At 41.9% G+C, this 26,723-nt stretch overlaps 1 protein-coding gene across 7 annotated transcripts in view; it reads right to left on the bottom strand.

Annotated features, from left to right (window-relative positions):
- MAPK8 (mitogen-activated protein kinase 8) overlaps positions 1–26,723 on the bottom strand; it is a 127,252-nt gene that overhangs the window by 31,711 nt on the left and 68,818 nt on the right. For all 7 annotated transcript variants that reach the window (XM_048859120.2, XM_048859121.2, XM_048859125.2 and 4 more), the window contains 5 exons: positions 14,276–14,442; positions 9,718–9,847; positions 5,317–5,375; positions 5,058–5,196; positions 41–206 (listed from right to left, as the gene is read on the bottom strand). In XM_048859120.2, the coding sequence (XP_048715077.1) occupies positions 41–206; positions 5,058–5,196; positions 5,317–5,375; positions 9,718–9,847; positions 14,276–14,397 (616 nt within the window). In that variant the 5' untranslated portion in view covers positions 14,398–14,442. The remainder of the gene's footprint in view (positions 1–40; positions 207–5,057; positions 5,197–5,316; positions 5,376–9,717; positions 9,848–14,275; positions 14,443–26,723) is intronic.

Genomic DNA, 26,723 nt, shown 5'->3' with positions numbered 1-26,723 from the left:
AAAATAAAAGCTATGTCAAAGAAAGACTATATTTGCTGACCGTTTTCTTTGTATCCCATCCCTAGGATGACCTCTGGTGCTCTGTAGTAACGAGTCACTACATAAGGCGTCATCATAAAACTAGTTCCTGCAGTTCTGGCCAGTCCAAAGTCAAGAATCTTCAAAGTGCAGTCTGATTTTACTACTATATTACTGGGCTTTAAATCCTTAAAAAGAAACATCATACATGACTGCTAAGACAAGAACAAAACACTCTGCAGTTCACACCTTAAAGAAAATAACCACTGGCATAAAAAAATGAAAAACTGGGCCATTATTATAACTTCATTCTTCCAATTTTTTTTCTTGTATGAATTAATGTTTATATCTTCAGCCAACCAAAGAATTAAACCTCTGGTATTACTCTTCAGCAGTTTATGTAACAAGTAGGGGGAGAAAAACACAACTAATGTTACCAGATATATTAGCAATGTTTGAAATAATTTGGGGTTAGTATGAAATGTTAGCACTCAGACAAGTATTACAAATTACTCAAGGGAATTATAGTACCAAAGGAGAACAAGAATGGTTGAATTATTAGAGATAATGTCACAGCAGGACTTTTCATCCTAAATGGTATTCAAAACACGAAGATTCTTACGATTTAATCAAGCAAAACTTTTTATAGTTAAAATGCATCTGTTAAAAAAATGAGTTACCCTTCATCAACTCTATCAATCAAGGTTGCATTACCTCTTGATTTGTTGTAGATATTTCTCTGAATGATCAGAAGGAAATTCATGCTTGCAAAGGTTTGGTTTGCAATAATGATTTGGTTGGTCATCAGTTAACCAACTTTAAGTTTAATAATGACAGAACTCTGAACTGCCATTGCAAAAACTTCCAGAAGAACTTCCTGCACCTTTAAAAACAGGAATCAAAATACCTTCAAAAAGAAAAGGAGTACTTGTGGCACCTTAGAGATGAACAAATTTGAGCATAAGCTTTCATGAGCTACAGTTCACTTCATCGGATGTAGTTCATGAAAGCTTATGCTCAAATAAATTTGTTAGCCTCTAAGGTGCCACAAGTACTCCTTTTCTTTTTGCAGATACAGACTAACTCGGCTGCTACTCCAAAATACCTTCAAAGTTTCAAGGCACATTAGATGGAAGATTTGCAACTGAACTCTTCAGTTGAGCTCTATAACCAGATTTTGATTTTCCATTGCCCCTTTTAAACTGTCTCCCAAGATGCTTTACAAACCTATGAGCTACATACTCACACAGCATCTACAGAAGCATACAAAGCAACCATTTTGTTCTAAGCCATATCTTCCACACCTTTAGCTGTCAGAGAGCAAATGCTGGCCATAACGTCAGAAGGTTTGTCCGAAAAAAAATCATGAGATCTCTCATTCCCACCTAACTGATCACTAGAGGAGTGATCCCCAAAAGACAGACTTATCATGGGATATAAGACCAAGATCTGGCACCCCTTTGAGAGAGAGAAGATACTGATATAGGTAGTTTTTAATATGGTAATTTTCAGGCTTCCAGTGAGCCTCTCAGATATACAAAAATGCTGCAACACTTACTACAAAATATAAAGTAAATCAAACTAGTGTACAGGAACATGTGAAGTCAGTCACCTTCCCATCTCTCCCTAAATCGAATGTTTTTGAAAATATGATGCATAATGAAGGCTTCTATTGACTCTAGAGATTAGTATTCTGCTTATAAGATACTCAACATTTATTTATCTTATTCAAGTGTGATGAGGCATTTCAGCTACTTAAGACAATACTTAGATTGTGCTGGAGTTGTGTTTATATCCTGTTTTAATAGTTACTGTTGTATATATGCAGGTTTCTATTATAGGGATGGAATAATTATAGGACCTCTGAAGCAGTCCTCTTTCCCCATCAATAAATTATGTGGCATCTCAGCCTGCCACAATATTGTTGTATTAACCAAATTCATTCTCTTCAAAATTGTGAGGCTAGAACTGAGGAAAGAATTTACCATCATCATCAACAGGAAATAATTCCATGCACACACTCACACAAGGATGCCCATGTCATTTGCACGCAGAAAGTTAATGCCTACAAAAGCATATTCATTCTTCAATTTCCTTCCAGTATCTGACCTCCAGAAAGTCTAGAAAATTTGAATGCAAATATAAATTAACAAGACATGTAGCCTAACATGCTTCAGAATTCTCATGGCTAGTACTGCCACAAGGTACATTTTAAAATCTCATTCAGGTGTACACATTTTCATTATAGCAGGAGCTCAAAAGCCCGATGTGGGAGTGATGCAGTGGTTAAAGCAGGAAATTGATATGAAGACTCCTGGATTGTACATCCAACTATCTTACTGACATTCTGCGTGACCTTCAGCAAGTCACTTCAGACATCGCTGGGACTCAGCTCAATCACCATCTTCCACCTGCAAAATGGAGGCTAAAGCATATTTCTAGAGCTGTTGCAGATTCAACCCTTGTAAAATGCTTTGAGTATTCTGGGAACAGGTGTTCATGTACAAGGTATTAATAAGGTTAAGCTATCTATAGTCAAATCTATACTGAGAAGTAAAGATGTGAAAGCTATGCATTTTAATTATAAATGTGTGCACTCTGTACAATTTGCTTAGTCAGTAAAAATTGTGGGAGCTTTCCTTCATTTTTAGCTTTTACACTGTACATGTATTGTGTTTCTGGCATGTTACTGCTTAAAGCAAGTATTTCCACAAGCAATGCAATATGTCCTGCATAGAAGCATTTATACAGCACTTTACACCCTCAAAGCATTGTGCAAATATTAACTCTCAACCTATATGAGGTAAACTTTACTAATTCATAGAGAAGCTAAATAACCCAATTACGCTTCGTTAATGGCAGAGCAAGATTTAGAACTCAGGAGTTCCTGACTCCCAGGTGCCATGACATACCAAAACTCCGAACGCACCACACACAACCACAGAAAAAGATAATATGGGATGAACAGTGCCAACAGGAAAATTGGCATTACATATTAATAATATTGTTGCTGAGGACCTAGCTAAATAAAATCACTGCTGAAACTGTGTGTTCTACATAAAGCTAAGGTCCTTTGCAAATAATCCCTTTTCTTCAGAAGGTTTGTTGTTATCTGCTTGATAGACACAAGGAACACTAAAGCTTTATACCTTTAAGTACAAATGATTAATCGATGCAAAATTAAGCAATGTAACATTTTTCATGAACAGCAGGCTGATCTTAATATGTCATAATATGAGGACCTGCAGGTGAAATTGATCCATCTGTGTCATTCAGAGCCATTAACACATTTAACGCATTCAAAGATCATTATTTACATTTGTGCTAAAAGTCTGCCTTGCCAGAACAGGTTACCTTGTGAATTTATGCTGCGAAGCAATTCAAATGCTTCAGGAATGTCAGTACAAATTCTAAATTACAACTACCAGGAAGCACTGAAGCTAGATTTCCTGATTTTCAAACTATCACCCACCACCAATAATATCTGGAACTGAACTGAACACTGTAGTGGAGAAGTAGCTCCTGTTATAACTAGGATTGCATAAACGTTTCCATTCACCTGCAGGTTCTCGGAGAGCAGGGGCTCTGTGTTATGGTGTGCTTAAAAGGTCTGAAAGGAGACTGCCCTGCAACTCCTAAAACTGACAGAACAGGGGCTCCCTCCTATGTATTTCAACATGGGTTAGGGGAGGGCATTCTTGCCAAGTATGTCCATTCTATTGGGATTTCTTTTCCTCAGGGAAAAAACCCTAGGAAAATCCATACTATAAACCTCTGAAAAAGATGAAGCTTCTAAAGCTAAGCACTCAAAAGACAGGAAACGCCAAGGTTGCATGTGTGGCCTTTCTTTGCACCCCTGGGTGGATGCATTATGATGGAGACTTTGACGACACAGAATAGTGTCACAAAAATCATACAACATAGTATGAATCAATTTTTTGGCACCATCCTAAATAAAGAAATGCAATATTCTATAGTTTTTTATCTGGTATGCTAAGGGTAATACAAACACTGAAATGGAAGAGTAAATGGAAAAATAGTAATAGCACACGAAACTACAGGTCAAGTACAACAGGGTAAGTATATCAGAATAATAATAAAAACGTTCCTGGCATATACATATCCAAGTAAATTACCTTGGATAGCTAACTGTCTCATCCCCCGAATTGCACATAAGGAAGGCTGCACTGCTGATTGAAGAGAATGTATAGTATATGGGTGCTGAAAAATAATTAAATGCATACCGAGATGGGACCTTATTTAAGAAGTCAATACACAGATATATATAATTAAATATTGTAACAATGAAAACAGAATAAGCAAACAAAGTATTATAAGTTGCTACATATTACTAAGATTGTAAAAAATATATATATTTTATTTTAGAAATCATACACAATTATGTTCCTGTAGACAGTACTGTAATGCATGGACAACTTAACTTCACAATTTCCTGACCCGAGTGCCTAATTAAGCTACCTTGACTTAATATAAACAACACAATGAGGAAACAGTTGGGAGGCTTACAGGATAGAATTTTCCAAGCTACACGGTTGTATAAAGTTTCACTCACAGGACTAGACAATATTTGATTATGCAGAGAATTTTAGAGATGTATAATGTGTTTGTTATTTTAAAAAAATGCAGAAATAAAGATTACATTATGATAGTTTAAAAATATATGGAATTTCAGGTTTGGTTACCAAAAAATGAAACAGAAACTTAGTTGGTTTAACCAATTAGTATAAAAAGTCACTCTTTTCCAGGTATTCTTTCCTTCTGATATCCACTGGAATAAGAATTCTACTGCAAATTAGAGGAGATGATGCAACCTATTATACAGATTTTGGACAATATAGTCTAGCCAAATTGAGATCCAGTTCAGGATGGACTCAGACTTTTGTTTCAAATTTAAACACACACAATGCAGTCTTTGAAAGTATATATACAGTTTCCATATTAATAGAATTTTTCCTGGCTCCTTAATACTGAAGGCAAGAACATTAGGTGGATTTTAAAAAGTATAGTATACCACTAACCCTATGGATAATCCCAGCTGAGTGAAGATGCTTGATACCACACAGCATCTGATAAAGAAGGTACGACATTCGTTCATGGTCTAGCTCCATCTGAATCACTTGGCAGAGATTTGCATCCATGAGCTCCATCACTATGTAACTTATGAAACAACAACAACAACAAGAAGTGAGTAATTAGAAGATAAGGTGTATTGTCTGAAGTCCATTCCACTGCATACGTTTGTGACAAGTTACAAATCTGGGTAAAAATTAGACTTACACATCTTGAAATTCTTCCAGAGATTTCTGTGGTGTGAACACATTCAGCAGGCCAATTATCTGTGGAGAGAAAAAGAAAACTCACAAAAGGTCAACAAATAGATTTTGCTTACCTGTGCAAAAACACAAAATTGGTGGCTGGAAAGAAGTAAAACTTGACCTAAGAAGTCTCCTGATCATACAAGTGAACTTTGCTCTCTAGTACGCATAATCCAATAGTCATTGTTAAGAATTGTGTTTACCAGCTTTCCAACTGTTGCCAACCCTCCAGGATTATCCTGGAGTCTCTAGGAATTAAAGATTAGTCTCTTTACTAAGTACTCCTGTTCTTTTTGCAGACACAGACTAACACAGCTGCTACTCTGATTTCTAATTAAAGTTATGTCATGTGATGAAACCTCCAGGAATATGTCCAACCTAAACTGGTAACCCTATTTCCAACCTAACCTCTGAAGTCAGAGGCTACAACACTTTTGCACAGTAACGCGCATGATCACTGGCAAAGTGCATGTCCAAATAAACTGCCCATGTATTAACAGGATGAAGCGACACAGGAAGGTTGAAAATCTTCTTTTGCGCCCTGGACAACTGGAAGAACTGAAGAGGACTCTGTGCCGTACCGGAAGTTTTGTGGTGTTCAAACTCAAGGTGAAATATAACTTCTAAAAGAAGAAATTATAATATTCATGGAAACTGAGTGATGGAAGTAAGAGTTACATTGCCAGGCAGCCAGAACGACAGATTAAAATGCTTCAACTGAAGTGAACGGGTTGCATACAGGTTCTCTAAGGACAGCTACTGCAGGGTAATAACCCTTCAAGAGGTATGGTATGTTTACCTGTAACATAATATTTCATTAGAAATTAATCCAGAGATAGATTAGGAAGCACACTCAGTGTTTGTGATAAATCAGTGGTGCACTTCATTTAATAAAGAAAAGCACAAGAATAAGCGAGCAGAAGAGGAAACCAGAGCTTCCAAAGGAAGGATGGCTGGAAGAGGAAGTAGCTTGAGTGTTTGCATACAAGAAGGGCATGAGTTACTACTAGTCACCATGATTACTGATGCTGTGTATGAAGAGGGAACACAGTTATGCTGAGCCCAAGCCTGTTATCTTCTAGCTGAGGGACAAGAAAATGACATAAGCACCACCATACAAATATCAGATCTTTGTATGCTTAAATCGGACACTGGATTTACCATTTCACTGCAGGAGGGGCTAACTGTTTTACAGTTAAGGTAATTTATAGTAGAGTCATTCAAGCAACCAATTTACTGCTTTTATAAATGCCACACTATAATTCCCACCAAATTCAGCATAAAAAGGAGAAGACTCTGATGCATGCAAGATCAGAATATTTTGGCCAGCAGTGCTGGGGCTGTGCTTGTGCCCTGGATGTCCTCATCCTCTCCCCGACTTAATGGGATTAAAGGGCAAAGTAGGCCCCAACTGTCCCTTAATTCCTTCGCCAATCGAGAATCCAGATGGTACAGGACTCCATAGTAACAGGGAAGGAGAACAGATCACGGAATCCAAGTGGACACAACATCTCAAAGAACCACAGATACTGTAGGATAAGTCATCGTTCTCTCTTCCTAGAGTGATTGTCCACATGGATTCCACTTCTGGTGGCTAGCAAGCAGTGCTCTCAAATCAGGAGGTAGGTGCTAGGAGTCCTAGTTAAATGAGGATTGCAGGACAGCTCTACCAAAGTGGGAGTGAGATCTTGAGGCCACAACTAAGGAGTAGTGCTGGGTGAAAATGTGGACTGATCCTCATGTAGCTACCCTGTGAATTTCTGAGATGGGCATGCTTTTTAGAAAAGAAGCCAAAGCTATCTGAGTCCTGGTGGAATGGCTTCTAACCTGCATGGGTGGATCTAATATAGCTATCTCATAGCATAATTTAATACAATTAAATGTCAATGTAGACAATCTTTGGGTGGATATTGTTGGACCTTTAATCCTGTCTGCAAATGCTACAGACAGCCTGGGAGTGCTCCTGAAGGAGCTGTCAAGGTAATTCGAAAAAGCCTTGATCACATCCAGGGTGTGCATTTTGGTTTCCTTCCTGATTACAGCAGGGAAGAAAACTAGCCAAAAATAGGCTCCTCAAGTGCCCATCATTAAGTGAAACAGCCACATCACAAGAGAGGCAAGTTTTGAATGCTGGGGAGTTTGTTTCAGCCATAGCTGCTAAATCCCAGTACCAGGGAAGTCCTTAATATAAGTTTTGTTTTGCATTTTTTTTTTAATATTGCCAAAGGGTATAAAAAAGAGAAACACATTATGCCAACTATGCTATTTATTTATGTACACACACACACACACACACAGGGGTATCAAGATCACACAGCAAGTAGATAAGTAGATCTTGCAAGGCTTCCCATCTTGCAACCATAGGTGGCGAGAAGGAACTGAAAGATGGTTGGCCCCATGCACTCCTTGTGCCCTCAAGTGGGGGAACACTAGGGCACCCAGGTTACTGGTACAGCCCCAAAGGACATTGCTGCAAAAGAATCAGATCTCCTGTGCATTGAATGCCTGCACACCAGAAGTGGAATCCATGTGGACAATCACTAAATTATAACCCTACAGCAATCAATGTTTCAGAATTAACACAGGATGTTCCAAAGCAGCTTTGTGAAGTTCAGTGCAGTTTAAAGAGTTTGAACATGGTTAAGATGTTATTGCTCTGCGTCAGAGTGGTGGTCATACATTTACCACCTCCTCTCCAAACCACACACACATACATGTATGAAGGGCCTTTAGAGTAAGACTAGCTGCACTGTGCTTTAGAACTAGTTTGTTTTCTCTCCAGCCCCTGCCTATGCTTCCAGACTGAAAGGGCTGGGATGCTGCTTCAGCGATATCAGAGGAAGAACAGGCAGGCAACTGATAAACCCTGCCCAAGCAGAAGCTTCCCTATTACAGGTAAGTACAATAAGACAGTTTGAGGATAGAAGCCAACTTCCACAGATGATAAGCAATATCTGCCAACTGCAGTGAGTGGATGGGGAATGCAGTGCAAGGTCAAGCAACTGCTAATCATCAAGAGTCACAGAGCAGAAAGGGCCCGTTGTCATCATTATATAGTTTGTGGTAACATCCAAAATGAGCGTGGAAGTTTCCATACACAGAGGGTAACAATCTCTGGCTTAGAGATCATACAGGCAGTATTCTCAGTGTGGCACTGCGATGGTGTCTGCGGTAGAAGGAAGCTTCTCCTGCAGATGGTGGCCCTCCTCGCCTATCAGCCTGAGGAAGCTGGAACTTCCCACATGGGGCTCAGGAGAGGAGGTGGTGAGGACAGCATGCTAGAGGTGTGCTCTGGGCTAATTTTAAAGCCTGACCCAGAGCTAAACACCAACCCGAGCACAGACAACCCAAACCCGACCCAAGAGTGTTGAGTCATTTTCAAGTCAGACCTGAACCTGACACTTCCCCCCGAACCTGCGTCAACTTCATCCTGTCCTTGGGGCTCGGCCTTGTGGGGGCTTCCTGCTCCACATACCTCAAGCCCACAATCCATCTCCAGCCAACTCCTGGCTGTGAGGTTAGCATGGTGGTGACTGCATACCCCATTCCTGGCAGCCACCCTTGACATACTGCACATGCTTTGGAAAAAGAGGCACTGAGACTTGTCGGCACACTAACACCGCAGCACACAGCGCAGCAAGGTGGCGGTGGTTAGCAGAGCATGACCCGCAGGAGAATGGCACGCGGCCACTGCCACGCCAGCCCCAGGGGCAAGAGGGGGTGATCAGAGATTACCCAACCTGACCTGAGAGTGGCAAGGTTTTTAGACCCAATCTGACCTGAAACCAACACTTGTAGTTGGATCCCACTGGGTTCAAGTGGCGTATTAAGGCTCTATAGCATGCAGCCCCTAGCGAAGGAAGGAGCTGGCTCCTACCAGCTATCTCCAGGGCAGTTCTGAGAAGCAGCCACTTGGCCTATCAGTACCTCTCCTGCTCTGCTCTGATTTTATTGCCATCTCCAGAACCTGAAATGCTCTGCTGTTGTCCTGCAAGACCACCTGGCCCACTTGCGCACCAAAATCTGCTGCCACTTCTATCCCTCTCAAGCAGACTCTTTAGCAGATGCAGCACAGAAGGGAGAATGGTTACCTGTAGTACATCAGCCAATTGCCTGCCTGTACCACACCTAGCAGAGCAGCACCATGACTCCAGCCTTCAGCCTGGAAGCAAGGGTGGGGACAAGAGTTAAGGAAAAGCACAGTGGTGGCACTCTGAAGCATCCTCCTACACTTTATATGCACACAGGCCACCCCTTAAACACATCTCTACCCTATGTAAGGTGTTACCCTCTAGAGCCACCTATACGGTACCTGAAGACCTTTTTCTTAACACAAACATTTAAGGCAAGATGCTTCACTTACATTTTTGTGATTTACACACTTCATGAGAACAAGCTCTCTGTAGGCTCGTTTAGCATGGGTTTGATTCTGAAATGGCCGGCTTAGCTTCTTGATTGCAACATTTCGTTCCAGGATGGCATCATAGGCTGCACTGCAATTAAAAGTAGACCGTTGTTATATCATTTCATGGGTTCAAAGCACTTTATAAATTCATTATTCCTTAGACATGCTCTTTCATCTCAGAGAGAAGGAAGAGCATTGTTCCCATTTCACAGATGTAAATCTGACACTGGTTAAGGTACTATCCCCAAGGTCACACAGCAACTCAGCAGGTGATCCAGAATTCCCATTAATATTAAACTCCAATACAACGAGTGTACAAGCAAGAGTCTCCCTCATAATGAGCAGTAACTGTGTTCAGAAAAGATTTTCCAGCTTCACAGTTTGCCAGTCTTACACAGCTCCATCTCCTCAGACAGTAACAGGAACTCAGAGCCCCAAAACATCAAAGCCTCCTTAACTGAAGCCAGAGAATTCCTGCTACATGCCAATGGACATCAAGGCATTGTAGATTAGACTACATAAAAATACAAAGACATCAAACATGAGAAACATGTAGGTTTTTACCTAAAATCTACAAAAGGGAAGGAGCTTCTGCCATCAGGCTAACAGCTCCAGAGCGCTTAGGTACTCTGCTAACCACAATTTTATGGTACCCTGGCCTCCCAACTGGAGAAGCCACCTGAGTGGCAATATCACAATACAAAGGGGGAAAATGGGTTCAGGAAGACTTAACTGCCTGACACCACCGATTTTCCCTGATGATGAGGAAAGTTGAACGAGTTGCAAAAGGATTCAATCCAAATTTCTTTCTATTTATGGCTTAAATTCAGGACACTAATATTACCTATTAACACAGGCTGTTAACTTCAGTTCCGTTATTTTTCTTGCTACTGGTGAAGATCATTACAAGGGACAATTCCCATGCACATCACCACACCTCTGTGACAGGCAGGCACTGAATTTGTTTGCTGCAAGACGCAATATGACAGCTGTATAGAGTCAGTAGATATTTGTCAGATGCAAAGGTCTTGGCAGCTGTGCATTACCGAGGGTAACAGGTTCAGTGAAAATCGGCTACCAGCAAATGTTCAGTGTTTATTAAATTAAAACTAGCTACTTTAACAAATATGTTATAAATCACCATCTGATTTGGACCATAGTAATCCAAAAAGTTAATCAAGACTGACTGGACTCTAATGAGAATAGAAGAAACATGAACACACATTGGAGATTTGCATTGGTTTGAAGTCCCCCTTAGTAAAGATGGATTTTTTTTTTTAAATGATGGATGGATGGATGAGGAAATGAAAAGTGAAGAGGGGTGGGCAGAGATGGATTCCAGTACAGGATTCCTGCAATATTGCATCAGTCTTTGCACCCCTGGATTACTAGGACACAAGTCTGTGGTGTCTCAGTCTACCTCTAAGTGCATGTTACAGTTGGTCCCCTTTGCTTGCACCCTAAAATGCTCAGATAACACTGTGATGGGAAGGACACAAGGACAGACACATACAAGGATTGCACTGGACTAGAGACTGAACTCCTAGACTGTCTCTCCAGGTAAGGATGGAGGCATGCAGGCAGGGCAGATAGTTGAGTTGATGTCCGCATTGTATGCATTCACAGAAAGGCAAAAGCTGGATGTGGAAGAGCCCTATTTGGGCATCTAGTTCATGCTCCTGTCAATATTGTCCCCTACTGCATATGGTCTACTTTTACATGCACTGAGTTAGAAACTGTGATGGGGATTGTAATGAGACAGAGTGGCCTCCCACTGAGCCAGAGAGGAAGGGATCACTCTCTGAACCCAGATGGGTGGAGCCAGGCCATGATCACCCTTCCCACCAGAAGTCAGGAGGAAGGACAGGAAGTATAAAGGGCAGGTCCTCCTGGAGCTTAGTTTAGCTGCAGTTGCCAAAGGAGACAGATGCCTCCTGCCCACTCCTGAGCTGGGAAACTGCAGCAGATCCCTGCCAAGCTGAACACTGACTAGAGCTGCCTGCTGCCAAGGCACGGAGGAGTTGCTGGGACTGCCACAGGCATTCTACCCAGATGAAATGGAGGACCCCCCATGGATCCAGGTACACCCTAAGGGGAGGGTAGGAAGTGGCCCAGGGGCAGCTGACCCCAGTCTGGCTGTGTTGCTGCCAGAGACCCGATCAGCATGTTGCACCTGGATTCCCTGCTGACCCAGCTGTGAAATACTTCACCACTGTTAAGGTCCTGGGTCAGGGCCTGGTGGAGTCAGGTGGGCTGGGCTCTCCTATCCCGGCCACCCCACCCCAGGGGTGGCAACCTCCCCTCTCTAAGCCAAGAGGCCTGTGTTTGTCAGCTGGAGCTAGGACACCCAACACCTGTGCTGCCTTGCCCTGACTGTAGGCTGGAGCCTTAAACTGCTGCCCCACCCTAACTGAGGGCCCAGCCTTATAGACTTGTGCTGCTCTGCTCAGATCATGGGCCAGAGCCCCTAACTGTTTGCTGCTCTGTCCTGACTACAGGCCATGGCCATAGACTGTTTGTCACCCTGCCCCGACCGAGGGCCTGGGGCCCAGAGACTGATTTGTGGCTCGGCCTGGATTGCAGGCCAGAGCTCTTGTCGAAGCAGTGCTTTGCTAATTCTCTGACTGTGTGTAACGTCCAGTGAGGTGGAGTGGCCTCCCACTGACCCAGAGGGGGAGGGAACTACCGATAACCTATGACAGGGGTTCACATCATACCAATCTTGAAAGGGTTAATGAGCCTGAGAAGGGAGCCAATTAACTTAATAGGTCACATCTGAGGGGAATTAGGCTGGATGAACAACCCCTGATTGGCAACAGGGCCCAACTGAGAAGGGACAGGTGGGATTATGAGAGAGCCAGGAAGTTGGCAGCAGAAGTGGCTACAGTCACTCTGTAGCCTTAGGGAGAGAAAGGAGGAAACCAAGGGGAGAATAGAAGCAAATCATAAAGAGAGCACCCCGAGTTGCACAGAGAGAGGGGCAGGGCATGTGGATGAGCAGCAGAAGGGGGTCATAGACCTGGCAGAGCTAATGCCCAAAGTGGCCGGGAGGAGATGCCCCAATAGTGCGTGAACCCCGTGACAGGAGCCTTCTGCCTTTTCCCTTGAGAACCTATTGTACAGTCTGGATGTTCTTCCAGAAATTCAGCCTGAGTTTTCCTTTGAACTCATCCCATTGCACTTAGTAATACTCACTTTTAGTACCCTAAACAATTCCTCTTCCTCACTGTGTCTACTGCCTTCAAGTATTTGACAAGTATATCTACATTCCCTATCCCCAGTTTAGCCATGTTACGTACATTTAGATTTTACTCTCTATCTATTTAATAATTCGTAATACGCCTTTCTGGTATTAGGGGCTCCAAACTGAATATAACTGCGAAGAAAATTGTCGCTGTCCTTATCCATGAGAATGTAGACCCACCCAGAATTTACATTAGCTCTTCTGCTACCACATCACAGTGCAAGCTCCTATTTTACTTTGCTGGCAACTACCAACCCTAATAATACCTTGTTCAACATCGTTACTCTTCAAGTGTCTCACTTGCACTACTTGCATTTTTTCAAAGATATTAGCTTTCCTTTGTCCATATGACTCTCAGAAATTTACACAGTACTTTATAAATACAGATTATAACAGGTTCCATTGTAGAGGTTCAGGCAATTTTATTTCTTGCCCATATTCCTAACTTCATTAAGTGTTTTGTCATTTCTATGTCCTCTTGGTATCTGCATTATCTCCTGATTTAGTATCAGCTGAAAGCGAATGCTCTGTTTACATCTTCTCCCTGATCATTCAGAAAAATATAAAATAAGCCTGGACCTAACACTTATCCATGGGGCAATTCCAGTTCTCTGCCTGAAATTACTATCTTTAATCTGCAGCCCTCACCTAATTTTCAGTCCATATGGCACTGTTCATAACCAAATCAGTTAAGGTAGCTTTAGGAAATCTGGCTTGAAAATATGTCAGACCTTCAGTGTTTTTGTGGACAGACAACATCACAAGTACCAGCTGGCTGGTCCTGGGGACTGATGAGCAATGGATTCACTCAGTTTCAAGCAGCTACCAAGCTACTCTGAGAACTGTAAGCATGTACTACACCAAGAGTGTGCAAACAAAGAGCAATGCTGGCTTCTACTCCATTGCAAACAGGGTTGGGTTAAGTCACGGGGAGGGGAAATCAGTTTTTTAGCACTATCCTAATCTTCCAGGCCCTCATTTGTTTGCCAAATTACAGAACTCTCTCATAACTGGCAGTGTTTGTATTGAAGTGGCTCCAACCTTGAACTGAAGGTGATGTTCTAGGTTAGAGGCAAGATGCACTGGTTGAATTGGAGAGGGAAGGGGCATTACATGTCATTACAATTAGTTCCTCACTTTGAGGATCAAATTTTCTCACACACACACACCATCCTACTGTCTCTACCCTATCTTTCAGTAAGATACAGTAGTCACTTTCAATTTTCTCTTCTAAATTAAGATTATTTATGCTCAAATTTAAAGAAAACTTACCATACTATTCCTTGTGCCCCTGATCCTATAGGTTTTAAATTCTGATATCGTTTTAGTACAGTGAAAGTAGAATCTCCAATCTCTACGCTGTAGAAATTGCTGTCACGTTTGCTTCTGCTCATGACGACAATTTAGTTAGAGCGCTTCATCCAAAATTAACTCTCAACCTGTAAAAACAAAAAAAACAATTGTCAAACTTTGGTTTTCTAAGTATCAAATACAAAAGGTTACCTTTTCAGAGGATTTCTTCGCCTAGATCCACTTTTGTCAATTGTATAGGGAACATCTCCAATGAGATGACACTAGATCTGCCACTCTGAGGTTTAAGACTGTAAGGCAGGGGTTCTCAAACTGTGGTCCACGGATAATTCCCTCTAAGGTACGCGCCTGGGTGGCCACACGAGTGAATGAAGGGCCACTCACCTAATTAGTGGACTTGCACAGGCATGGCTCCACCTTACATGCGTGTCTTCTCCAGGGTCCAGGCACCTAATTAGTGAAGTGGTGGCCTTGGGGGGGAAATAGGGGGAAGGGGGCAGTGGGGTGAGAAAAGGGGGTGTGGGGAATTTGAGACATGCAGGCCTGCGGTGGCTGGAGAAATAGGCGACTTTCCCCAGCTCCAGGGCTGCGGCTGCCAGGAAGGGACGGACCTCCTTCCCAGCCCCAGTTCTGTGCCCGCTGCGGTGAAGGAGAGACCTCCCTCCTCCACAGCCCCAGCCCAGGAGCTGCCACGGCAGGGAAGAGAGGGCACATCCATCACATTAGAAAGGTAAGACTACTTGTATTAAAATATGAGTTGTGTGCTTTTAGTTATAGAACAAAAAAGTTTTTTTTTTTTAATATGGCGCTTTTATCCAAAGTGCTTTACAGTAGTTCGCTAATGGTACAAACATTCGGAAAGATTAAGTGGTCTGCCAAGACCCTCACCAATTTTCAAGTGGTCCATGGAAAAAAGTTTGAGAACCACTGCTGTAACGTCTTCAGGACAGAGACAGTGTCTTTGTACATATCTGTCCAGCCCCAATCTGGATCAGGGTCCCATGAGGGACTATTGCAATAGAAACAAACTATTAATATACCTCCTGAGGCTAAAAACTAAATCCTACCTAACAGAGGCCTACCACAGCATTGCACTCCCAAACCTGAAACAATGTGAGACTGCAAATCAAAGAGTTCCAGGGAAGGAGTACGATTTACCTTTTAACCTAATAAGAGTAACTTTCAAATGCCCTGAAATTTAACAGTTTACAAAAACTGGGGAAAAGGTCTGATTAACAGACATGGACAAAAAAAAGAAGTGATCAGTGAAAGGAAGGAAAAATTTTTTATCTTCCTTCACAGGAAGAAAGGAAGTCTTACCGTAGGATACATATTCCTTAAAGATCCCTAGGTTAAAGTTGCACCAACAAAGAGTCAAAAAAAAATATTAATGTTACGTTATGCAACCTTAACTCTCCTCTTTTCTGTATAGGCACTGCCAGAGTCTGAGATTAAATAATATTTCTCTCCTCTCTCCTGTGCATGGTTGTGAATGAATTTTGGATGAATGCTAACTGTGCAATCTTAATGTTATTTTAATACAGGTTTTGTGTGGAATTAATAGTCAATGGTCCTTAGAAGGGTATCTAATATTAAAACCTCTCACACATTTGATTAGAACAAGAAGTGTTTGACTCTAATGGCTAAGAAAGAGCATGTTGTTTAATACATTACTTTAGTCATTTATTCAGCTGTTTAACAGAAATAATGACAGGTTCTTAGGTTCTATGCAGCATTTTATTTATTTGTATTATATATACTTGCTTTATTTTAAGACATTTGAAAATGGGGACAATGTTTGATTCAGAGAGAGAATCAGAAATTGGTGTTTGTGGTTAATCTATATACATAGAAGTCATACTTTTAGTGTAATCTATTGTGTTCTAAACTTAGAATTCTTCAAGAATCTAAAAGTTCAGCAAATTCAGTTCTCAGTTAGCTGTTCTGCATTCAATTCAGCTACCAGCTCCAATAAAATAAAGGGAACTACAGAGGACTAAAATAGTGTATTTTTAAATTATTTAGTATATTATATAATCTAAAATAAACTGCCATCATGGGCATCATCTATCTGAGAAGAAAGGCTTGTGAAACTAGCTCTTTGCAACTGTTAAATTGTATCTGTGTCACACAAACCTCAAAGGCTCAATTCACTAACTATAGGAGCTGATGTCAGCTCACTGAAGAGGATGTAGAGGTTCCCCTTCATCAGCAATATGGAAAGCCTCACTGGAGCAGACAGGACTGTCATGAAGACAAGAAAGGAAAGCTGTGTACAAGTTCTGAGCCCACACCATAAACAAAGGATGGAGACAAGTATACAGATCTGTATTTACTTCCCTTAGACCTGTAGTACATGACTCCACCAGTGGCTGCTCCTCCTTTCTCCTGCTCTGTAAATGCTCATCAGGGTTTTTTCTTTGGTCTCTCTCTGCTCATGGATGAGCTTACCTGCTCGCCTGGCTTCAGCCCCAAGTTATATGGTGACAACTCCCACCCTGTTCAGCCTCCAGACTATGGTTTTCTGACAAGTGCTTTTGTAACTCAAACCTAGTACAGTGAGGAGTCGCTGCCTCTTCCCACAATCCGCTCATCACCCTTCTCACTGTCAATCCTGCTATCCTAATACCCATGCTTGGTGTCAGCTCAGATTCCACTCCCCCACACCGAGCCTGGCACCAGTTTTGTTAGGTCTCTTCCTTTACAGCAACATCTCTAAAAATCTGTCCTGTCCTCCTCATTGCTATGTCATCTCCACCTCCACTACAGCAACAGGTTCCTCCCTGGCTTCTCAGATGGACAACTTGCTCCCCTCGACCACACCCAAAATGTTGTTTTAGGGATCATCTTCCTCATGACCTGTTTGAAGTGCACACAGATAACGCTGCTGCTCAAATTCTCTCACATTCTGCATCCCTAACCTTCAAGGCTCTGCACAACTCCATTCCTTTTTCCACCTCATTTTGTCCTATTTCCCCCCTTTACATGGAGCAAAGGAAACAAGTCCCCAAACTGTTTCCTTTGTATACTTGGGTTTTTCTTCCAAGATTCCACTAACACTTCAGCCTTGTTATATTAAGGGATAGCCATCAGGAATCAGCAAAATTGCACAGTCAACACCAGCTAAGCTGCAATTTACATCACTTGAGCTTACCTTCTGTATAAACAAGGCTGTAGTAGTTTCCCCTTCAGTGAATGATTATCACCCTTTTTTTTTTGTTTTGTTTTTAGGAGGAGGAATTTAAAAAATACATTTAAGAAATAAGCCACCAGAGAACAATACAGAAACAAATGCATCATGTTGAGACTGGACCTTCATATAGTGCACCACAGCATTACACAGCTGATTCCAGACCCATGAGATTTACCACAGAATCCTCCTCTCCTGGGGGTACAACTGTGAGCCAGAATTTAAGCTTTTATTTTTTAAAATACAATTTGGTTCTAGCCCTCATAACTTGCGCATGAACCAACCAAACTGAAGTAACATTGTTTTTTTCAGTCTGCACACTGTATGAAACAATAGTACTAAGAAGCATGAACAGCCCCAAGTGTCTTAATTCCAAAACCTAATGATAATATAAATGTCACTTTAGTTTACTTGTTTTAGCACAAATGACCAGGAAATGGTCACATTTCAGCCCCACACAGCCTCCGGTGGCATATTCGTTAAAATAACTACAAAAACCCTTTTGGTTTAAGCCATTCAAAACTTTCATTTGTAGTTCCATAGTAGGTACATCACCGCTTCAGTCTACAAGGCTGAAGTATTTTTATAGTGTGTCACCCCATACCATTTGTGGAGCTTGAGTGAGCAGATAAGTGCTGTCTAAAAGACACAAAGCAGAGGCAATAGTTGGGGAACTAAAATTACCTGCTAATCTGTCCTTGAGACCCACCCCAGTAGTAGAGGCTAGGACAGAAGAAGAATTACCAGGCCAGAGGCCTTACTGACACACCAGGGCAATCAACAGCAGGTCCGGATAGCCTGCACTTGGCTGGACCCCCAAACATGTGCATGGAGAGATACATATGTTTGGAGAAGGGGAGTGACTCCAGGGCACTGACTATAAGCAGGAGACACAACCTACTAGTTGCTCCCTGCAACAGAGGAGGAGAACATTTGTTTTTCAGTCAGGCCAATGCAGAGCACCCAGAGAAGAGACTGAGCTGCAATACTATGCTGCGCCCACAATGGTGACTGCCAGCTGAGCCCAGTGGGCCTCCTCTGCACCGGGAGCCAGCTAGAGACCCACTCCAGCCAAAAGAGACAGCTACCAACTTTCCAACAAGGAATGCACTAATCCTCCTGATCCATCTCCAACTCCACTAGCCTGTAGGGAGGCTTGGGGTGCATTTTCATGGTTTTTTGAAGGGGGTTCAGAAATTAAGGGAATGTTTAATTATTGCTGTGTGACTAGTTATTAGTTATCCCCGATTCCCTTGTCTTTCTCCTCTGTCCTTGGTTCCTGACCTTTCCTGTTTTTATTTAATTTGCCCCATTCTTTCCCTGGAATAAAACATTTGCCTATTCTTAAAATTGGTTCCCTATAATTATCTGCAACTTCCTAGAGGTCATAAGGTCTACTGTATTACGTACCTGGCCAGTAGCTGGCCTCACAAACTCAAAGAACCCAGGGTCGACTGATGCTAAAATGGGTCAAAAAGCTTCTGAGAAGGGAGGATTAAAGGTTTCTACCATATATGGTGACTGGGAATACCTCAGGAGACAGACACAAATATATAGGTAGATCACCTTTTAAAAAAAAGGTGCATGCACTGTGCTTTTGGGTAATGTGCTACCTCACTTACGTAACCAGAAGGTCATGCCAGTTAACCATTAACAGTGGGCATTTTACATTTTTTTGGTGTGTGCTTAATACTACCAGCAAACTACAAAACTGCAGAAATCATACCATTGAAAAACAGACACAGTAGGGAATGCAAGTATTCAGAGAACTCATAATCACCCCAAGCATATGTTGTCTGCTTTTATCCCTAGAATGGCAAATGTTTCCAACTCCTGTAGGAGATGGCATACAGTTTTAGTAACAGGTTTGGAATACTGCTTTTATTCTTAAATTACATCAAACTTATTCAACTGAAAGTGTTTGTATTAGAACTTGCCACGGGCACTGTGGTTACATGCTGATTCTTCTAGGTGGGGGAATAGTTTATAGCCAATATTATTTTTTAACAATGAAGCCATAAAAATGCATTGTGTATATGGTGGTTCCAGAGGACAATAGCTAGTGTATGCCAAAAAGCGTGTGCACTCATTTTCCATGCAATGTTAGTTCATAAATTTCCAGTGACTTTGCCTGCTTCAGGTTTTTGAGTGCCTACAGATTTTATTCTTTAGTTTTAAGTATTACTCTGATGTTAACCAGAGCCATTTCTTCAGAACAGCTGTGATCTTATTTAAATAAGGGTTCTGGGTTGTGACATTTGTAGGAATCCTTGTTTTAGTAGTGCTGATGACAGATGGCTAAAAGGTTCAGGTAAATCCACTCTTGCAGAAGTGGAAGGTGAATGCAAACAAATTCCTGGTAATAAGTTTTGCATTCAAGCTGGGTTTTTTCCCCCTTCATACATAACCATAATTCCTTTTTAAAATTAAAAGCTAGTTTTGTATCTGGGATTAAAGTTTGACTAGCAGAATCTCAGAGGTTTTCCCCTATATTCACAGATTCCAAAGGCCAGAAGGGACCATTGTGATCATCTAGTCTGACCTAGACAAATTAGAGGATTGGGCCAAAAGAAATCTGATGAGGTTCAACAAGGACAAGTGCAGAGTCCTGCACTTAGGACGGAAGAATCCCATTCACAGCTACAGACTAGAGACTGAATGGCTAGGCAGCAGTTCTGCAGAAAAGGACCTAGAGGTTACAGTGGACGAGAAGCTGGATATGAGTCAGCAGCGTGCCCTTGTTGCCAAGAAGACCAATGGCATTTTGGGCTGTATAAGTAGGGGCATTGCCAGCAGATCGAGGGACTTGATCGTTCCCCTCTATTAGACATCGGTGAGGCCTCATCTGGAGTACTGTGTCCAGTTTTGGGCCCCACACTACAAGAAGGATGTGGAAAAATTGGAAAGCATCCAGCGGAGGGCAACAAAAATGATTAGGGAACTGGAACACATGACTTATGAGGAGAGGCTGAGGGAACTGGGATTGTTTAGTCTGCAGAAGAGAAGAGTGAGAGGGGATTTGATAGCTGCTTTCAACAACCTGAAAGGCGGTTCCAAAGAGGATGGATCTAGACTGTTCTCAGTGGTAGCAGATGACAGAACAAGGAGTAATGATCTCAAGTTGCAGTGGGGGAGGTTTGGGTTGGATATTAGGAAAAACTTTTTCACTAGGAGGGTGGTGGAGCACTGGAATGCGTTACCTAGGGAGGTGGTGGAATCTCCTTCCTTCGTGGTTTTTAAGGTCAGGCTTGACAAAGTCCTGGCTGGGATGATTTAGTTTGGGCTTGGTCCTGCTTTGAGCAGGGGGTTGGACTAGAGGACCTCCTGAGGTCCCTTCCAACCCTGATATTCTATAAGAGACCATATTTAGCATCTCTTTGGTAACAATTGCTAACTGTGTAGGATTTTTCAGTGGTTTGCCTGAACGACAGGTATAGCAGATGAGTACCCGGTAAAATGTGGTCACTAAGCAACGCTCTGCTCAGTACTGTACAAAACAGAGTCGCAGCCCCCAGGATCTTACAATCTAACAAGAACAAATGCATGAAAACCACACCTCACTGAGATCTGACGGCAGGTTTCTGGACTGGTAACATCACACCTGCCAGTCAGAGAGAACAATGGAGGTGGCTTTTAGCACAACTCCTACTGACATACAAGCACTTGGTTGCCAAAACATCTGACCTACAAACTGCTTTAGTTAATACCCAGAGTGTGGTAATTCTAACAGGTAACCCATCAGTCTAGAACACCCTATGCATGAGGCTAATTAATGCTCTCCTCCCTCCCTGACCCTTACTCCCCCAAACCAAATAAATGATAGGCTTTAATATTAGGGTCTTTACCGAGTTACTTTGTTGTTCTTTCTGCTGCTGCCCTCCTGGGCATACAGAAGGCCCACCTGTTCTTGCTGGGCCTTCCACCCCTTGCCTCCCCCACCCACACATCTAGTCTGGTCTGCTCTGCGCCCTGCTTTCCCATTCCCCTCCAGAGGAGGTGACAGTTATCCCTCACTCATCCAAACAAATTTTAAGCTTGCTCAGAGCAAGCAGGTTTGACCAAGCCTCAATTCAAGTGCAAGATATTTTTGCATCAAAGGGTTAAATCAGTGAGAACAAAATTTCTACTACAGTTGGATTGTTTAACTGGAGGAAGGGAACATCTAATTTAATAAATAAAGGTTAAACGATTAGTTTTCGAATTTGAAATCTTTTAATCCTATCCAAAGAGGTTTTTTTTTAAAGTTTTACCAGAGCTATTCCAATGTTCCCCAAAGCCATTGTTGACACGTTGCCTCACAATCTGGAGTAATAGTTAAGCAATTCAGAAATGCCCCTAATCCTTCCAAATCTCAAGGATTATATGACTATCTGTTAATTCCACACAAAATATAACATTCATAGCACCAGCAGTGTAATTATGATTCTGGTTTAAAAAAGAATTGGGTAGGTGTCTGAGGGAGATGATTCAGTGACAACCAGGCAGCTGTAATTAAATGTGCCTGCACCCTGTTAAAAAAAATATTACCAGTTTAATTTCACAATCAATCATGACAGTTAGCATTGGAAAAATCGAGAGAAACGAATAGGTAAAGAACAAATTAGCATTTCAAGTAACAGACCGCAAAATCCATACAATAATATTGTACTAAAACACTAAAAGTTAAAATCCTATATCCTGTATATTAGGTTCTTTTAAAATGATATTAAGAGGCTTGCCTTCTACCTGAACAAAACAGAACATAACCCAAAACTGTTCTACACCTTTCCTTTATTCAGACTACCCTGTAATTCAGTCAATTCCCTTAGATGTAGGTGTATACTTATTCAATTCTTTTGTCAATTAAAGAACCTTAGTGAGCTATGGTTTTCAATCCATGCTGATTCTAATGATACATTCACATTGTGAGCCAAGAAACTCTGCTGCTGGTGAAAAAATCTCCATATTATAAAGGTATACTTCATCTATTTTGCAGATCAAAATGCTAATCCCACTTTGATTTTGCTGCTTCCCAAGCTCCAAACGTAATTGGCCTTCATAGACTTGGAATTTCAAATGTTCCTCAGCTGGCTGTCTTCTAATCATTCAATTTTATTTTCAAGCCCTGGGAGTTGAGTAAGAAAATGAGATGGAGAGCCTTTTTCCAGCACTGAGATTGCAAGTACATAAAAATTGTTTAGTGGGAGAAATAAAAGAAATAAGCTGCTAAAAATAAACAGCCCTGCTCTCCTGCTTTCAATAAAGCTGAACATATCCTGTATGCTCAATAAGCCATTACTTCAGGGAAGGGGATTATTTTCAAATCCTGTACAGAAGATAAGGGGTTGAAAGAATTCATGAGAAACTTCACATTAACAGGCACTTTGGAAATCAAACTAAGCACACCACAACACAAACAAAAACACACAGGCTAGATCTTGTTGGAAATGTTTCCATCTAACAAACCAACGTGTATTGACCAGCTTTAGCTCTACTTTCCACACTTAATGTTTCATCTTAGTCTTATACTTATATATAGTGCCTTTCACTCCAAAGTGCAGCCACCACTGAAATACAGACTCATCCGCGGTGGAAGAACACTACTGTTTAACACCCATCAGAATGCTACACTGTTCATGGCATGAGAGAAGGATGAATGCACTACGGCTGCCAATTTTGGTTGGACATATTCCTGGAGATTTCGTCACATGACAATCTTTAATTAAAGATTAATCTTTCATTCCTGGAGACTTCAGGACAATCTTGGAGGGCTGGCAACCCTAGTGGACACCCAACTAATGGCAAGGTAATATCTGGTACGTATGCAGGAAGCAGTATCCAATCTAACAGCAAAATAATAAGTACTTTAGTAACAGGTCCTAGGATTCCACATGTAGCTAAACTGATACAATTCAACTGTATGTAGCCAGAACTATTGTGGTTAGGTTTCTTATTGGTTCCTTAATTGAATACATAATTTTCCTGTGATGCACATCTAGGTTCATAGTCACTGAAGCACAGGAAGGCATAAACCATGTCTCCCAATGCCACCAGCAAATAAACTGAGGAAGGGCAGACCATGTCACTGGCAAGCTGGGGAGAGCAGAGGGAAAGGATAGCAGTGAATGTGCTTTTAGTTTACAGCTAGGGTACGTAAACATGGCTCCATGAGCACATTCCACCTTCTTATCTTCACACCACACCAATTCTTGGGATTATGCCTACAAATTGCCTGGAGAAGGGGAAGTCACGCTTGTGTTGCACCTTCTCTTCCCACTGTGACGAGAGCTGACAGAATAATTGATGGGGGGGGGGGGAGAAGTTGGTGACCACCACCCCCCCGCCCAAATCTGAAAAACAATTCAGTTCATTTCAAACAAACTTTGGGGGGGGGGGGGGCAGGGTCAGTCAATTAGTATCAACAACATAGCTAATCTGTAAAATGTCCAAACAATTTGACATTACAATTTGACATGTACATTTGACCTCCCCCTCCCCAAATTTTTTTTTAATTTGTCCAAAACTATTTGACAATTTCAACCCAAATTTGCTAAATAGTTTTGGTTGCCCTTAAACTGCATTTTTCAGCAAATTTATTATTAATTAAAAAACATTTCCCAGCTGGAACCATGACAGACTTCCTGCTAACAGGAATCTGTGCATGAGTTTATGCTGGCAGAAGCCTGTGTACGCTCCAGGGTGCAGAGCTTTAATTCTGTATTATAGCTTAGAGCACACCGCAACAATTTTGGTTGCAACATTTTAACTTTATCTACTGCTTATCTGGTGAAAAAAGTTGAGCAGTGAATGAAATTCGGGTTGAGAGATCCCTCAGAAAGTAGCTACCTACAGTAGAGAGGAAATTAATGCAACATATGTTTAGGAATGTACAACTGACTCTCCTGGAGTAAAGCAGTGGTCCATGAGCAGGTATGCAAGTTTCTCAAACAGTAGCTGAGCAAAAAGGAAATGAAAAGGGGATGGGTGAAAGAAAATATATGTGCATCTATCCAGCTGTACAATGCTGTGTATGGCACAGTGTGAAAACAATTTTCTTCTGGACTTCCAGAAGCAATAAATTAAAATTAATTTACCCTTACTATCTCAGTTTGCAAAACTTCACTGTTATTAGTAATCAAACACAGGAATTGCCAGACTGGATCAGACCACAGTTCATCTAGTCCAGTATCCTGTCACCAACAGTTGGCAGCACAAGATGCTTCTGGGGCAGATGTAGAAACTTCTCAGTAAGCAGATGTGGAATAATTCCCCTCATCACCACTCACATTAGATCTCAAGACATCCTCTAACTATTAGAGATCCAGATAAGACATTAAGTCTGAGCTCAACAGCCTTTCCACAAAATTGATCAATAACTTATGGTAACTCTAGATATTCTTAAAAAGAAAAGGAGTACTTGTGGCACCTTAGAGACTAACAAATTTATTGGAGCAAAAGCTTTCGTGAGCTACAGCTCACTTCATCAGATGCATGCAGTGGAAAATACAGAGGGGAGATTTTATATACAGAGAACATGAAACAATGGGTGTTACCATACACACTGTAATGAGAGTGATCAGGTAAGGTGAGCTATTACCAGCAGGAGAGAAAAACACCTTTTGTAGTGATGATAATCAAGGTGGGCCATTTCCAGCAGTTGACAAGAACGTGTGAGGAACAGTGGGGGGGTGGGGGTGGAGATAAACATGGGGAAATAGTTTTACTTTGTGTAATGACACATCCACTCCCAGTCTTTATTCAAGCCTAAGTTAATGGTGTCCAGTTTGCAAATTAATTCCAATTCAGCAGTCTCTCAGAGTCTGTTTTTGAAGTTTTTTGTTGAAGAATTGCCACTTTTAGGTCTGTAATCAAGTGACCAGAGAAACTGAAGTGTTCTCCGACTGGTTTATGAATGTTCTAATTCTTGACATCTGATTTGTGTCCATTTATTCTTTTACGTAGAGACTGTCCAGTTTGGCCATTGTACATGGCAGAGGGGCATTGCTGGCACATATCACATTGGTAGATGTGCAGGTGAACGAGCCTCTGATAGTGTGGCTGATGTGATTAGGTCCTATGATGGTGTCCCCTGAATAGATATGTGGACACAGTTGGCAATGGGCTTTGTTGCAAGGATAGGTTCCTGGGTTAGTGGTTCTGTTCTGTGGCGTGTGGTTGCTAGTGAGTATTTGCTTCAGGTTGGGGGGGCTGTCTGTAAGCAAGGACTGGCCTGTCTCCCAAGATCTGTGAGAGTGATCGGTTGTCCTTCAGGACAGGTTGTAGAGCCTTGATGATGCGTTGGAGAGGTTTTAGTTGGGGGCTGAAGATGACAGCTAGTGGCGTTCTGTTATTTTCTTGGTTGCGCCTGTCCCGTAGTAGGTGACTTCTGGGTACTCTTCTGGCTCTGTCAATCTGTTTCTTCACTTCAGCAGATGGGTATTATAGTTGTAAGATCGCTTGATAGAGATCTTGTAGGTGTTTGTCTCTGTCTGAGGGGTTGGAGCAAATCCGGTTGTATCGTAGAGCTTGGCTGTAGACAATGGATTGTGTGGTGTGGTCTGGATGAAAGCTGGAAGCATGTAGGTAAGTATAGCCATCAGTAGGTTTCCGGTATAGGGTGGTGTTTGTGTGACCATTGCTTATTAGCACTGTAGCATCCAGGAAGTGGATCTCTTGTGTGGACTGGACCAGGCTGAGGTTGATGGTGGGATGGAAATTGTTGAAATCATGGTGGAATTCCTCAAGGGCTTCTTTTCCATGGGTCCAGATGATGAAGATGTCATCAATGTAGTGCAAGTAGAGTAGGGTCATTAGGGGACAAGAGCTGAGGAAGTGTTGTTCTAAGTCAGCCATAAAAATGTTGGCATACTGTGGGGCCATGCAGGTACCCATAGCAGTGCCGCTGATTTGAAGGTATACATCGTCCCCAAATGTGAAACAGTTATGGGTGAGGACAAAGTCAAAGTTTAGCCACCAGGTTTGCCATGACATTATCGGGGATACTGTTCCTGATGGCTTGTAGTCCATCTTTGTGTGGAATGTTGGTGTAGAGCGCTTCTACATCCATAGTGGCCAGGATGGTGTTTTCAGGAAGATCACCGATGGACTGTAGTTTCCTCAGGAAGTCAGTGGTGTCTTGAAGATAGCTGGGAGCGGTGGTAGCGTAGGCCCTGAAGAGGGAGTCTACATAGCCAGACAATCCTGCTGTCAGGGTGCCAATGCCTGAGATGATAGGGCGTC

This window comes from Caretta caretta, chromosome 7 (genome assembly GCF_965140235.1).
Source record: "Caretta caretta isolate rCarCar2 chromosome 7, rCarCar1.hap1, whole genome shotgun sequence".
NCBI classification, from domain to species: Eukaryota; Metazoa; Chordata; order Testudines; family Cheloniidae; genus Caretta; species Caretta caretta.
This window is presented reverse-complemented; position numbering and strand designations above follow the sequence as displayed.